General features: G+C 35.0%; 1 protein-coding gene across 3 annotated transcripts; it reads right to left on the bottom strand.

Moving 5' to 3' along the window:
- Positions 1 to 7,175: 7,175 nt before the first annotated feature.
- On the bottom strand, positions 7,176 to 16,539 carry LOC132064549 (embryogenesis-associated protein EMB8-like). Of its 3 annotated transcripts, none has more exons than XM_059457560.1 (14): positions 16,183 to 16,539; positions 15,652 to 15,741; positions 15,034 to 15,095; positions 13,740 to 13,840; positions 13,327 to 13,416; positions 12,202 to 12,324; positions 11,309 to 11,386; positions 10,605 to 10,690; positions 10,418 to 10,466; positions 9,391 to 9,447; positions 9,173 to 9,303; positions 8,471 to 8,554; positions 8,069 to 8,135; positions 7,176 to 7,856 (listed from the first exon to the last, which is right to left on the bottom strand). In XM_059457560.1, the coding sequence occupies exons 1-14, from the start codon at positions 16,431 to 16,433 to the stop codon at positions 7,428 to 7,430; spliced, it is 1,698 nt and encodes a 565-aa protein (XP_059313543.1). In that variant the 5' UTR covers positions 16,434 to 16,539; the 3' UTR covers positions 7,176 to 7,427. The 3 variants fall into 3 exon arrangements, with proteins under 3 accessions (XP_059313543.1, XP_059313544.1, XP_059313545.1); XM_059457561.1 differs by having other exon boundaries at positions 13,740 to 13,819; XM_059457562.1 differs by lacking the exon at positions 11,309 to 11,386.
- Positions 16,540 to 16,914: the final 375 nt, after the last annotated feature.

Below are 16,914 nucleotides of genomic sequence, written 5' to 3'. Positions count from 1 at the left end.
CATCACAAAAGGACCGTAAGGCCAGGATGTTGGTATGGCTTAACTTTGTCTTGTAAAAGTTTTTGGATGGAATAAAATAGACTTTCAACAAAAAAAAAAAAAGTTTGCCTTATAAGGCAAAATTTAAATTTTGTATGCCCCTCCCAATGGCAGACTTTTCGGAGGGGGTGATTTTGTCTTGAGGGGCACCCAAGAAACATTTTCCCAACCTTTTGAATGCTCCATCACAAAGGGTACAGATTGTTGGTTTGGCTTTAACTTTGTCTTTTGTAAAAGTTTTTTGGATGGAATAAAATAGACTTTCAACCAAAAAAAAAAAGTTTGCCTTATAAGGCAAAATTTAAATTTTGTATGCCCCCTCCGGGACTTTTAGTTATGTTTAACTAAAAGTACAACGGAGAGGCACTTGTCTTGAGGGCGACTTTTAGTTATGCCGGATCCGCATAACTTTAACTTTTTTAAAGATTGTATCTTTGGATCCGTATGAAGGGTAAAATTTAAAGACCACAAATTTGAGGGCAAAATTTAAAGACCACCCCAAACGAAGGGCAATCCGTGCAAAAAAATGACAAAATCGCCAACAATTAAGGCTAACAAAAGCGCCAACAATTAAGGCTAAAGAACTAACGTTAAATGCGGTACAAATACATACCCGTTGATCAAAAGAGAGTGACTTTACATAGACAAGAACTAACGTTAAAGTGCGATCCACACCAATTCACCAATTCAAGTGCGATCAAAAAACAAACTTAAATGCGGTCATATCTACCAAAACACTACATATAGTTAAGGCAAAATACATCAAATCACAACTTAAATCAGTCTAAGTTCTCATTCAGCTGAGACTCAAAAGTTGACTTTGCACACCTCCAGAAGCAATTCTTCCTCAAGGCCTCTCGTATTTTTGGGACCAATTGGCTAAAACATGCCTAGCACACATTCTATGTTCAACATTGGCTCTCTCCGTTATGGCACTTTCAAGACCTCGAGGAATAAAAAATAGGCGATTAGTAAAGTAAAAGAACATTATGGTAAAGAGTTATGAAATGGAGTGAATTCAACACTTAAATCTTACCTTCTATATCCGTTATAACGAATGTCGTCCCATCTCCCAAAAGATCTTCCTTTAAAATTCGATAAACCAAGTCCATTGTGCTTGTTCTCAACCTCAACAACTCGCCTGCCAGTGGCATCATCTCGATTGTTTCCATCTTTACAAACAAAAACAAGTAATTGACCTTTTGAGATTCCTTTAAAAGCAACCATCCAAACCAATGCACTTCCTACAACCAGCTAAGTATGACTTCTTCATTGCATCAAAACATATGTAGAATCCTCTAAACATTTTTTTTCCACCTTCAAATGTCTCATCACTAAGCCTAACTACACATGTACTACCGGATTTGATCTTAACAACTCATCCCTATAATCTAAAATCCTCCCAAACTCCAAAACATAGTCACCCCTCAATATAAAACCTTGTTTCTTGCTCTTCTACACACAGTTCTACCAACATAAAGATCCAACTCTTTCTTAATGAGCTGCTGCAACTCAAAAATCCTAATGTTTGGTTGTTCCTTTATTCTCTCATTATAGTGACTAGATAAGAATTTGGTATTGCAAAGCTTGTTCCTATTGGTAGGGTCACACATGAATTGGATTATAGGTCTTCACCACAAAGTTGTTAGTCCTAGAGTCAAGACTAGCAAATAAAAGCCAAGGACAACCCTCTACACACCTAACCCTTACCCTCAGGTTCATTAATACATTTTTCAATGGCAACATGCTCGTGGAATCGCATACTTTGTTCTAAATTCATTAACACTTTCAAATTGGAGGCCTGTTTCCCACACTATTTTCTTGGAGGTTTTATCAAACACAACTCTGTTTGTCAACTTCCTTCTTTTTGCTTTTACTCTTTGTTCAACTACTCCTTCATCATCATCAGATATGTCATCCGGATCGTCCTCAAAACGGCGGCTTCATCTCGAGGGGTAATAAGGCTCATCACCATAACTTACCTTCCATGGTCTCTATTAGCACCTATTCATCATACCCCACATCCGGCCCTTTTGGTCCCGAACCTAACTTAACATGTTCGGGAATAAGCTCTTTCACCCTCTTCCTTCTTTTTCTTTTTCCGGCTCTCTCTTCCTCCCTAAAACCCCTTAGCTCCTCATCTACATCACTCTCACTATGTACTTCTCCTTCATCAAACAATCCATCTAGGTATGAATCTAAATCACTACCGGTTTCGGAAAAAGTAGGGGTAGGATTTGATGCGGCGACAGAGTATTAGGGGCGGATTTGGTTCGGTAGTAGTATTAGGGGCGGGATTTGATGCGAAAGTATTAGAAGCAAGGTTTGATTCGGTATTGTCGAAAAGTTGGAGGAGTACAAGGACGAACTTGAGAGTTAGGTTGGAGAGGGCGCATATTTTGAGTTGGTTCAAAAGGAGGTTCATTGAATGGCTCTAAATCAAAGATCAAATGCATCAAAAGATGGAACACCACTACCCCCAAAGTCTTGACCGGTCACTTTATCAAAAGAAACATCACTTTCCTCCTCCACATGGGTTACATATTCTAATAAGGGTGGGACCACTAGGGGCTCTTCAACCATGTGACACACAAAAGCCTCCAAAATATCCCCATCCCCCAAACATGCAGCAACTCGGGTTGTATCCCTATCAGATTTGATTTCTACCAATACCACACTATCGACAAATTTAACATAAATGGTGCATTTATCGGGGTCATACCCTAATTCTTTCACACAATCAAGCAATTCAAAGTAACAAAATCTATCTAAATCCATACGTGTAAATTCGATTACTTGTCCTTTGACGTAGGGTTTTTTGCCGGTCGTTAAATTACCACCATGGTAAAATCGCAAAGTAATCGATTCATAAGACATATTTCCACAAAAAAAGATAAATACTTCAATTTCATAGTCAATGAAATACACAACAACCAAATTGACATTTACATTTTCAAGCATTTACCCGGTCATTTACCTTGTAAATTTGTAGAAAAATTAAAGACGCAAAAAAAAACCTAGTTCTAATCGCACAATACGAAAACAAAACGAGACAATGGACTAACCTTTTAGTAGCACGGCCGATTTTGCCCTCCAAACGTCAACAAAAAACCAACTTGGAATCGTCCAGTTCGGACAATCACCAACATTTCGATTAAAGGTTTACGATGAAGAAAAACTAAAAAAGCGTATGAAATCCGACAATATTGAGCGGGTAAACTATAAAAATAAATGATTTAGGACGAATATTGAACGATTTGTTGTTTGTCTTTGTCGTTTGATTTTCTACATTTGGGCGTCTGATGTGTGTGGGTTTGGGTGGGTTAGGGTGATGAAACGGGTTTGGGGGTGTTAAAATGGGTATGGGGGGTTAAAAATGGGTTTGGGTATTAAAATGGCTTAATTATTTTAAATATATTATTATGACGTGATTATAAAATAAATTAGTTCATTTAATACGTGGCTTCATCCTGGGGCATGAGTGTTGCCCACGACATTCAACGATTGGGAGTTTTGGTGTCGAGGGTAGTTTAATTCGGTTTACTAAGTTAAGGTGTGTAATAGGTCGTTAGTATAGTTTAGGTGTGATATCGACTTTTCGGGTATAGTTCGGGGGGTTTTGATGTCTTTTGCCTATATTATTCTGTTTTTCATCCTGGTCTTACCTTTTTTTTTTTTTTTTTTTTTTTTTTTTTTTTTAGTTATAAATCTATTTCATACCTAATTTTTTTCCTTTGCAATATTATAGGCTTATTCTTTTGGTGTGTGGCATTATAAATTGATGCGAAACGATACAATCAATTTAAAAGTTAGAATTATCAAAATAATACAGTATATATATATATATATATATATATATATATATATATAAAAATGATATACATAACGACCATCCAAATAAACTGTTAGTGTAAAAGAAATTTTCAGTTATCGATATATATAAATTAAAGCATTTTGAGATTACTTGAAGAAAAAGAGAGGAAAAGAAAACAGGAATGGGAAGTTTGCTCTTTGTCTGGAGCTCGGAACTTTTTTAACCCAAAAAATAATTTTTGGAACCAAATTAACCCTTTAAAAAAAAAAAAGAATCAAACTAGGCTTCACGCACAGAATCTGTAACTTTTTGAGTTTGGTCCTTTCATCTTCCTGCACAGAGGGGTACTTCCCCCCCCCCCCCCCCTCCCCTTAAGCTATCAAAATCTCGTTTTTTTATACTTTGGGAAAAAATTAGTCATGTTTTAAAATCCCGAAATATCAATATTTTATATAGAACTTAATATATTTTTTTGCATACAATAACGTTGGCTCATCACATCAAGTATACCTAAACGGTTGGATCGTCGTTTTAGGGATTGTAAAGTGTCCCGAAGTAAGTTTTGTTTGCTTGAAAACTTGTCATCTTTGTTCTTTGAAAATTAAACTCAAAATTAAGCTTTTTTCAGTACTTTGACCGAAGATTAGTCACGTTTCAAAATATCGGAATATAAATATTTTATATAGAACTTAATATTTTTTTTAGCGTACAATAATATCGGCTTATTACATCAAGTATACATATGCCTCTCACTCACGTAAAAATAAGGACGGGAGCATAGGTAGAAAACTAGTTGTAAATTGTCGAAACTTTAAATGGTCATAACTTTGCGCTCGGATGTCCGATTTACGCGATTTTTTTTGATCTGGGGTATTTTTTCGAGATCTATGCGGTGCCGCAAGGCGGTTTGGCCGAGCCGATTTTTCAAAAAACGCCCGTTATCCCATTCAATTTGAATTTTGCCCCAATTTTGTGCAAAAAAAATCATTCTACTTTAGTAAAAATCTAATGATAAAAAATCTATTTCTAGATGTTAATCCCATGGTAATGATGTTTTGAATGTCAATTTCGAGGTTCAAAATTCAATTTATGAAAACGAGTTAGATAGCATTAGTGAACATTATAAAAAATAAAAAGTGTCTACTTTGTTGCTTTCACCAATTTGGCTTGGTGGTTTAGCCTCTTTTTTTTACTTACTTCTTTTTTATGCCAACAACATGGGATCAGACCTTGGTGGGAGCATTGAATGAGATATATTATACCTTGATTGAACCTCTCGTATTGGATGAATTATTTTTGATATAATATTTTTATTTCAAAACACTTAAATCAAAACCCTATAAAATATGACAATTAGATCTAAAGATGACAAGTTTCCAACCAAGCAAAACTTACATTCCTATTCCACTTAGACACTTTTTGCACCGTTATCGGAGCAAAACTACCAAAGGCCCTCATTAAATGACGATCAAACGTTTTACAAATTAGTGAATTTACTTGATGTAATGAGTTGGCATAATTTAAATGAGTGACGGTTATAGTATGCAAAAAAATATATTAAGTTCTATATAAAATATTGGTATTTTGGGATTTTGAAACATGATTAACCTTTGCAAGTCTCAACCAAGATGAAAAAAACGTAATTTTGATAGGTTGGCTTAATGTGTTTGCTCTGAAATAAAAGGAAGAAAAAAAAACCCTCCCTTTGATAAATTAAATAAAAAGGAAGAAAAAAAAAAAGTACCCTCCCGATTCTGTGCGTGAAAGGATCAAACTCAAAAAGTTACCGTTGGTCTGAAGCCTAATTTGTTTTTTATTTTAAAGGGTTAATTTGGTTCTAAAAATTATTTTTTGGGTTAAAAAATTTTCGGGTCCCTTTGTCTAGGGTGTTTGGAAACTTGGTTCAACCAAGGAAACCAAAATGGTTGGTCCATTTTGGAATCAGCACGTGACAACAGAGTGGGCCAAACATTGTAGTATTTTCTTTGCTCTCGTTTTCGTAATTATTATTCTAAAGCTGTCTTATTTTGAAAAATCTGTTTAACTTCAACACGCTTGTATTCTAGAGAAATTTTTTGACTATCAGATTATTTAAAAGATAGTTATAGTTAATGGTATGTAAAAAGTAAAATAATTAATATGAATAAAAAGACAATTACCGGCTACAACACGTTTAAATACACAAATAGTGTAAATGAAAAATTCCATTGTGTAGTTAAATTATTTCGAAACTTCTTGAAGGAAAAGAGTGTTTGGACCAACCAAGCATACAGGTAGAAAAAGGCTGTATTTCTTTGTTGTTTGATGACTTTAGAAAGCTTAAGAAAGTGATTTGAAAGAGCAACGATCCAAGAAGAAGACAGGAAAGTCTAATTTGTCTGTTGAACAATATTGTTAAGAATCGTTCAACATTCCATAACAAGTGGTTGTCCTTGTTTAGAATAGTAATAAGATTTTCACACTTTTTGTCACTATACAATTATACATGCCTTTATATTTTGACGAGAAAGAAATTATCAATGTGATCTTTTTTCCACTTTGGCCAAGGCCAAGTTTATTTTTCCCCAAAAATACTTAATTTTTTAATAAGAGCTTATATTTAAAAAGTGAGGTCTTTGGCCAAGTTTTTTCCCAAAAATACTTAATTTTTTAATAAGTGCTATATTTAAAAGTGAGGTTTTTTGGGAGTAATTTTGGAAGATAGTTTTTAGAAGCCAAACAAAAAAAAATAGCTTATTTGAAAAGCACTTATGAAACAAATACACTTAGAAGCACTTTTTAAAAGCTTGGTCAAACACTAATTGTTGCTCAAAAGTGTTTTTTAAATTAATTTGGCCAAACACAAACTGATTTTTGCCAAAAATACTTTTCAAAATAAGTTAAATTTTAGAAGCTTGGCCAAACAGGCTATTAGAACAAGGTAATCATCCTTATTCTTCCTGAATTTATCATCACCATGCTCTTGGTATAAACAAGTAGTGAATATATAGAAAGTGATTCACATTCATCAGCCTATCAATATACAAGGTAATTACAGGTGCTACAATAAACATCAAAGGTAACCTTATTCATCAGCCTATCAATATATAAGGTAATTACAGGTAAATCTCTCTAATAGACATCAAAGGATAACCTAGTAAAATTGGTAGTTAAGATACTACCACAGATTGTATTATGCTGATAATGTAAGTAACCCGTGTGTGGAAGCTTACTGCAAAGCTTTCCGCTCACACTGTGTGATCCAGTGGTCGAAGGAAATAAACCAAATTGAGTGTAATGAATACTACAAAACCAAACTAACAGATGAATTATGAGACGTACCAACACCAGAATTGGTTAAAGCTTCTATACCAAAACTAGCATAGTAAGAAGCAGCCACAATAACTAGTCTTATTCATTACGAATGATCATTTTAAGTTCTAATAAGAAATAGTACAGCCTTAACAAATCTACTTTTACAATAGATGAGATATCTAAAATTCCGATAGCCGACTTTGGAGCTCAGCTGTACCCCCTTCCCCAGCATTGTATGATGAATGTATCTACAATAATAATGACCACATGCATTACATCATCATCTTTTCACTGAGGATGCGGAGAAAATGCTGCGCAGCTTTTTCCTGAAAAACAGTGGTAAAGCTGAACCCAGAATTGGCCATGTGGTTGTGATTGCAACACATGCAAGTACCCATATTGAAATCTTATTACGGCGAGAGAGCTGATTTAGACAATTTTTAATAGGAGCGATCATTGCATTAATATATGGGCCAGGAACAGGATCAGATTGAGTCGTTGCATTTGGTTCTTTTTGCACCGTGCTATTGTCAACTCTAATACTACCTCCAGCCTTGTCATCTTCGACAAGTTGCTCATTCTGCTGACTTCCTACTTCACCTGATGGCTCACTACTAAACGCAGTCACTAAACCGTCTTCTCTAATATTCACATATGGTGCCTGATCAATGGATGATTTCAGGGGACTGTCCACTGTGGCATTTTGTATCTGCATAATACAATGAGATTAGACTGAACTTTCAAGGTTCCAGTAGCATCAAATATCATGCTGATATATAAGAATTCATCATTGTTTTTATGGTTCCTTCACAATAACGTACGAGTAGAGCTATCAATCAATATAGCCAATTAACCACGTAGGCAAGCTTATCTTTAAAGCATGATAAGTTTAAAGGTGAGCGAGTGTGCAAATCTGCATACCTTTTTTCTATGGATCAATGAGCTGGAGTTAAAAGCAGAAAAGAATTCATCAACGGCCCTAACCCACCTGCACATAAGGAGCACATGATAAACTTGTTCTTATTAAGTTCTCATCATGGATATCACGGTACTAAATAGTCACCAGACACTTCAATACATAACTTGAAGGGATACGAGCAATACATCTGAATAGTTACCAAAACATAGATTACTCAATTCTCTAATTTATGTCCCTTACAATCACAAACTGTGTGACACACAGAGAACTCAGTTCTTTTCTGGATCCTTGGTTTTGGAGCATTTTCCCATGCTAAAAGAATTAAGGTAACTGAATAATAGTGAGATGCAGTGATAATTAGATTTAACAAAAACCATATCTGTGATGAGAGGAACGTATATTACCAGAGGCTTTTTGCAGTCATCCCTTCAAGATGTCCCAAGTGTCCCCCATGCTGTGTGGTAGCTAGTACGATATTTTTGTTTGCCCTGAAAGAGAATCATGTGGTCATGCTATATTTACAGTAGCAGAACACACACATATGGATTAAAACCAAAAAGATTATAATGACCAGGGGATGATATGAGGATGACTTTGAACTAATAAAAGAGACTTCAATATAAGCAAGCCTCAACTTCCATTAGGTGATAATGTGTTTTCGTACACAAATTACTTTACTGAACACCCAGTTAGTGTCGGAAATAGTTACACTCCCTAGAGGACGGAAGGGACAGAAATAAGGTTTTCTGCACAAGTGCCTTCAGTTTCCATTATGGTTGGCTCAAAGCTGACTCCAGCAAATGCTTGAGACATTAAATTATTCTTTCATATTTTACTTAATAGTTAATAGGGTTAATGCATAGTTTACCACTAAATTATCCTTTTACACACCCCAGTTTCATGGAGAACCTTTTACACACCAAATGTTACACCGAGTGTGTCTAAGGTAGTAAACCTAGTTCGTAACCGTACAGTAACATCCTTTTCCGGTACAACCATATAATGTTTCAACAGTATTGCTTCACATTGGTACCGACCTTTTATCCTATCTAGAAATTTGAAATGGAGCTAAAAGGAGAGAGTATGCAGCACAAAGGATGACATACCGACATTCATCCCATGGAATTGTCTCCCTTGAACAGACTGGATCATCCAAGGCATTAATGCAGAGGAGGGGAACCATCACATTTCCTACATAACTGCTACAGCTAACTTTCCTGTAATACGTATCAACAGTCTTGGGGGAGAGGGAACGGAAATAAATGCTGATTAATTAATTAGGCATTGGACAGACGTATTCAAAAAGGAGGCAAAGTTGTGTCACCTCAAAATTGGCAAGAACACAAGCAACATGTTTGTCATAATCTCTGATACAACGTATCTGCAAGAGAAACAAAAAATACAAGCCATCAGAATAAGCAATACACAAAAGAATGAAAGATAGCTAATCTACTTGTTAGTTGCATAAATTATCAACTAATTAGTAACTCTTTTACAAAGAACTTAGAGAAGTGTGTTGTTAGTACGCCTTGAAAGAAGAGGACTGCACCACATCCTTGAAGTTACTTAGGATTAGGATATTATCTCTAATCGTTTATCTGAGAGCGCCTGTGCTTCATTAGCTTCTTGATACTGCAATGGTGCTAAAAGTTCAAAGAGCATCAAAGGTTTCTTTCCCCTACTAATATTTTTCTTTCATGTATTCTATGTAATAGAAGTCTCATCCCAAGAGGAACACCCGAAACTAAATGGATAGGTGCCCATATACATACGCCCATTTCGGACTTTATATTTTATCTTTGTCATACTTTCTTGGCACTAAAATAATCACTTTGTTCAAGCACTTCTATAGCATGTTACTCACATGTTAGTATTCCCCCAACTGACCCACCATTCTATGGTAAGTCAGCAGTAAGCCCCTTTATCAACTAGAGTCTCCATAACCTGCTTTACAGGAACACCTATAGTTTGGGTGCCTGCTAGAAACCTCAGAAATTAATACAATATGTTTTAATTAGGGAACTCCACATATGCTAGTTCTACATAGCTGGTCCCAGCATATAAATAGTCGTAATATCATTTTTTGATCAGTTAAATAGTGAATAAATCATAAATGCTCTGAACATTGAATTTTCTAAGACGTGCTCCTCCCGGAACGTGCTATATCTGCACCGGGTTTAGTTTTAAATGGCAAGGGGTTTCATGAATGAACCAGCCTGAGAGCGGAATGGATATAGAAGATACATATAACCAAAACTGGTTTGGAATTGAGGCTTAGTTGGTTGATTGATTTAAGTGACTGCCAGAGAAGTTAAGGCACTGAGAAGAAATCAATAAGAGAAATAGATGACCTTAGCAATGGATTCCCAATCTGTTAGACGAGGCAAAATAGTCCGATGCCTGCAAAACTCGGATGTCACCACACAAAAGAATTAGGACACCTGAATGAATGCCAACACATATAGAAGTACACTAGTTTTGACATAGAATTAGTTTAGGATTAATGCCATCACAGCTAAGAGCAAAGCCATTACTTACAGCTCGACATAATCTTTTAATCCGATTCCTAAAGCTCTGTCATAGGATCTCTGCACAAGCCTGCGCTTAATAAACCTGTCACCAATCTGAAGAAGAAAAAAAAAAAAACAAAGACAGATAAACCTTCTCAAGAAAAATGAGCATAGGTCCTTATGGTACAGAATCAACTCACGAAATGACTAATTTGACTTAAATTAAACTACATTGCCACCATCACTATCTTCATGTAGCACCATCACTGAATTGTTTCAGACTAGACAAACTCATTCCAGACTGTGATAATCCAACAGATCACCATCCAAAACAACCCTTAACCCAAGAGATGAACAAAATGTAATACACCCTCCGTCCCAATTTATGTGAAGGTGTTTGACCGGGCACCGAATTTAAAAATGAAAGGAAGACTTTTGAAACTTGTGGTCCAAAATAAGCCATAGATATTTGTGTGGTTATAAATCATCTCACTAAGGGTAAAATGGGAAGTTTAAAGTTAAATTGTTACTAAATATAGAAAGGTGTCCTTTTTGTGACTAACCAAAAAGTAAAGAGTGTCACATAAATTGGGATGGAGGGTGTACAATAGAATCCAACTTAGCAGAAAGATATACCAGATAAAGAATGACATGTATGAAACCAAAGAAGTTGGCAATCCATGAATACCTTAAAAAGTCAAAGCATGCATGTTAATTAGTCTAGTTACTAACCAAAAGATCCCAAGGAGAACAGATTGCAACTGCCCCAACAATCGCAGTATTAACTCCTTCCTCACCAAGATATTTTACCTGGAAATTATTAACATTGTCAATAAAATAGTTCTTGGCTTAGTACAGAGCAGCTGCCATATTGCATATACCTGAACTTATTGGATGCTCAAAATTTAGAATAGGAATGCACATTTACTTAAACCCTTTGAAATTGAATCATTAGCACATCGATATATGCATAAGGGTTGTAATATATCAAACTAAAGCAGATGGACCAACTAGTAAACTTAGAAAAATCTTGTTTAGATGTAACTTTGATATTCCCTCCGTCCCAATTTATGTGAAGGTGTTTGACCGGGCACGGTGTTTAACAATGAAAGGAAGACTTTTGAAACTTGTGGTCTAAATAAGTCATAGATATTTGTGTGATTGTAAAATGGGAAGTTTAAAGTTAAATTGTTACTAAATATAGAAAGGTGTCATTCTTTTGGGACTGACTAAAAAGGAAAGAGTGTCACATAAACTGAGACAGAATGGAGGGACTAAATAAGGAAAAAAAAAATTGTAACGGTCAAAATGTTGCAATACACTAGGGAATTACTATATAACTTTGAAGAACTGATAACTAAAGCATTACGATAGCCATTTAGACAGTTAGCATATGCTTGTGTACATGTTGTCTGTGCATGTAGATGAACCTTTCTGACAACAATAACTTCTCTGAAAATATCTACTGTAAGAACCTATGAAGAATTCTCTTCCCTTATCTTTCAAATTTAGTTTCAGTTTTCAGGTAACCATAAAGAATATTTAGCACTGTAGTGATGCACAATTTTGTGCTCATATTAGTAAAGCTAACAAAATATTCAATAACAAAGTATGTCATTGTGTACCAGAACATTAGCACCAATGCTGGTGCCAACAGCAAATAAAGGAGCTTGATGGTATTGGCTGTGGAGGTGGTCAATGACTTCGCGGACGTCCTCCGTCCATCCAGCATGATAGAGGCAATCAGACTGCCATCAAGGTATCATGAATTTTTAACTTTCATTGGTCAATAGTGTATACACTATATATTTATAATACAGTAAACATATTACTAGCAAAGTTATGCACCTTAGACTACTGCATGAAAGTAAATGCTAAACTTTCACAAGTCCTATTCATATTACATTACAGGCCAGCCCAGTGCACTAAGCTCCTGCTATGCGCTGGGTCCGGGGAAGGACCGGACCACAAGAGTCTATTGTACGCAGCCTTACCCTGCATTTCTGCAAGAGGTTGTTTCCACGGCTCGAACCTGTGAGCCTGCTCACATGGCAACAACTTTACCAGTTACGTCAAGGCTCCCCTATTCATTTTACATTGAGGAAAAAAAATACAGGCATAGATTTCAAGAGGAGCCATAGATTTCAAGAGGAGCAATAAGAAACTACAGAAATGAGAGGCACCATATACCATCAAAGAATTTCTCAATTTCCTAAATTTCATCAGGGACAGCTTCTAGCCATGCTGCAAAAAATGCAATCTAGTAACAGAATCATGGAAGAATGGAAAACCCTAAAGACTGAATCTTTCAAGAATGACCACTCTACGGGAGCATATAGAGGACTACAGTATTTCCTTAGAGATGACTCAACCAAAAATTAAGCAGCTTCCTCGAGCAAAGTATAAAATCCACCTACAGGAAACTTCATTCATAAGTGTCACTTTGACCAGGGAGCAAGTATAATTGTTATTACTGATGATCCCATCTGAATACACAATTACTGCGGTGATATTCAATTTAACCAAGATATGAGATACTAAGCCAAGTATGTATCGCCTTCATTTACTCTTTGACCTGTTACTTATGCAGAAATCTGCAAAAGTATTAATGCACAGAATACCAAGCTGATGCAACAGCATCCCTCCTCTCAAAGACAGCTCAACTGAAGGAAATCTAGATCATATTTTCTCTTATAAAAAGCAACTAAACTGGAAGAGAATAAATTCTTCCCCAAGGAAGCAGTACTCACAGTTATTGACACTCCTCCGAGACCCCGATGATTGCTCACAACGACATTCCATCCAGATTTAGCCATCTTGAAAGCAAGATGCTTTATGTACTGTTAAATTGAAGCAGAGTTAAAGCAAATATTTGCCATACGAAAGCACATAATCTCAAGTAATCATGTAATAGAGCTCTTTCTCAACAAAGAAAAAAAGTATTCATATAATAGAGCTCAACCAATACCAGTATCCAGAGGAAATGATAAGAGACAGAAAAGAGAAGAACAATGTTTACACAAGAGAAGGAAGAGGAACAATAACTCAAGGAAACAAAGAATTATTTTAGAACAAAAAAAAATTCTCGACGAGAGAAAGAGACAAAAACAAGCAGAAAACACAATTTCGGAGGGCAATACAAAAAGAGTGGAAGAAAGCTTACAGCAGATTCAGAATCACTCGTTAAACCAGGAATCACCAAAATGATGGGAGTTTTATCATCACCCTGAACTCCATCAAAACCTTCGATGGATGATTTTTTAACTAACAAATTAAAAAGCAGAAACTGGCGTCAATTTACTCCTCTAGATAGCATATATAAAGCAACAGGGGATAGTCAGGAACCAGAACATTCATCTAGTTGTGCAAAAATGCTCACTTGGTCTGGTATAAGCTTGTAACTTAAGATAAGTACTTGTTAAAGCAAACGATTTTACAACTAGTAGCTTGCATATTTAGCAGATATATATCAGAATAAATATCGGGTGCTATAAAAAGGCAACCAGCAATAAAATAACAAATCCACCCTTAAATATAACTACTTCAACAAGCTAACAAGTAGACATTTGTCAATCAAATCATTTATGATATTATTTTCATTATATCCGAATTTACTTAATACAATGAAGTCATTTATGATATAGGCTTGATAAAGTGCTTGAATAAGCTAACTCAAAGCACAAGGATGACTGGGGAAAAAAACATAGAAAGCTGAGTTACCTAAGCGTGAAAAACCACTTTTTGATAGAATGATGGGAATAAGCTCTAACAATGAGGAAAAACGGAGAAATGAATCTATTTAGAACCACACTGATTACTTCCGACACCCTTATATTTCTTTCCGTTCAAACGCACCAAAAAAATAGGAGTTCAATCTTTTATGGCTCATTCTAACAATTCAAAAGGTTCCACATCCTAAAAGATAGAGGCGGAAGAGAGGTCCTTCCATTACCTTTTTATTTCTACTTTTTTGAGCATTTTTTGTCTTACTTCTAAAACATTTTTGATGACTATTTGTTTCAAAAAAACTAATGGACAAAGTAGAATATAATACCATCTTCTTTTTTCCCCTGAATTTTCTCCTCGGAAAACAAAAAAATTATTAGTCTGTCCTCCTTAAATCAATCTTATACAATTTAAAGTTGGGTAATCTGTTTAACTAATCCTTCATCTTCGAGATGAACTACTACAACTATGTGGCAAGTTTTCTTAAATTTATACCCTTTAGAACTGGTTAGCTAACATAATTGGGAAGTTCTCCATCACCAGAGCAACACATCTACCACGCAACTCCATAAGGTCCGTCAATCTTAATTGAAATTAGCAAAAACTACATTTGATATATATTCCAGTTCTTTATTTGCTTTTGTTTAGAGGTTTATAAGCTTAAAATAAAAGGTTGTTTTATCATTATTACCCATGACGAACGAATAGATACAGATATAAATGTACTTTACCATCCACATTCCGTAGCCAATCCAGAGCTATTGTCCCACCATCAGATGTTTTAAATATCTGTCTGGAGGCAAAAAATGCATCAGTAACCAAAATTCAGTTCTTCACTATGTAAAAGATATATAGGTATCAGAATACATTCTCTTTTCACAATATCAACTGATATGTTATCATTGTCAAAAAAAAAAAAAAAACAATATCAACTGATTACCATTTTGAAGTCCTAACTGAAGAGTAAAACTATCACGTGAAACCTTACTCAAAACAGTTCAGGTGGTAAGTGATGACTAAAGCTAAAATATTACCCCAACAGAAAAGGGAGACAAAATTTAATCATCCGGAAAATGAAACAACTAAAATGTGGGACCAATGACTCCATTATCAATAACTTGACTGATAATACAATATTCTCGATTGACATATAGTGAAAAGCATGCTGCCAAATTGATTACTATAAATGATAGAAGTTCAAATGACCAAACTCTTTCTATTAAAAAAAATTCTAAAAAAAAAAAAAAAAAAGGAGAAATAACAACTGCTACACCCTGAGCTAGGAGAATATATTGAAGGTGAATAAAGCTAAGAAAAAGGCGAAACTGCAGAAGTCTGTAAATTGTCACCTTTGATAATTGAAAACAGGCGCCCTTCCAAAGAACTGCAGAAAAACAGTCTGAAGATGGGGACTACAAAGCCATGGAGTAGAAGAAAACCTGCATTAACCAATAGGGGGGCAAAAAGAGAAAACTTAATTGCTGAAACAAAGCCAAAAGAAACCATAGTTTTTATGTTCAACACAAACTCAGTTCAAATCTCCAGGTTACTACTCAAATTTTAACAACATATGTTCAAGCATGTTTTGTCTAAAAGATATTAACACTTATCCTGATAAGTAAGATAGAATTCATTGATCCTATAAACCACCAAGTAGTTGCTCAAAAAAAAAAAAAAAAGCACTAGTACATGATTTAGACTTACAATTCACCTAATACAAATATGCACTAGTATATGATTTAGACTTACAATCCACCTGATACAAATTTGCCAATTTGACTGATTAAAAATGAATCAGCATGACAATATTCCAAAATGATCAAGAATGAAGAGAACTATATCAAGATTTCATTTTTCTTCATCCCCTTATAGAATTTTACCTGCCATGCAGAATTTTACACTTGGAAACAACCTCTTCATACAGGTCACAGCAAGAATTAAAGGTCAAAGACACAGGCTTTCCCCTAAATCCAGTGAATAATTCTTGAATGAAGTAAAACTCCACGAAATTATAAAGAAATACAAAGAGTAAAAATAGAAATCCCAACAAATAATGAGAAATGGGTATCAAGAAAACAGCTTTAAGAAGAAGAACATATGGGGATTCTGAGTTTAACCCAATGTAGTCCATGGGGATCTCAAAAAAGAACCAAAATAGAAATCAAGAATGACTGATGAGAAGAAAATTGTTAATCAAAGGAGTAGTTAAATTGGGAAGATGGTTAGCTGAGCCAGTGTGGGAATTAATTACACGTGACAACTAACAATATTATATTACTCCCTCGGGATAAAAAAAATTGTCCATTTAGCCATTTGAACATCATTATAAAAATATTAATTCTTAAAAAAAAAATATAATTTGACTAAACTGTCTCTCAATAAATAGATATTAGATTTGATCATATAACACTTAATAGGGATAAATTTGAAAAAATAAGATTAATATTTTTTTGATTTGATAAATAGACACTCTGCTTCACCCAAAAAAAAAAAAAAAAAAAGGGGGTTAATTGGACATTTTTTTTTTCCGGATGGAGTACTATAGTGAGTCAAATGGTCCGAATGTGCCAAATTTTGTTTATCTGTATTTTCTAAATTTCTTTGCACTCAGT

Source organism: Lycium ferocissimum, chromosome 7, assembly GCF_029784015.1.
Source record: "Lycium ferocissimum isolate CSIRO_LF1 chromosome 7, AGI_CSIRO_Lferr_CH_V1, whole genome shotgun sequence".
Taxonomy (NCBI): Eukaryota; Viridiplantae; Streptophyta; class Magnoliopsida; order Solanales; family Solanaceae; genus Lycium; species Lycium ferocissimum.
This window is presented reverse-complemented; position numbering and strand designations above follow the sequence as displayed.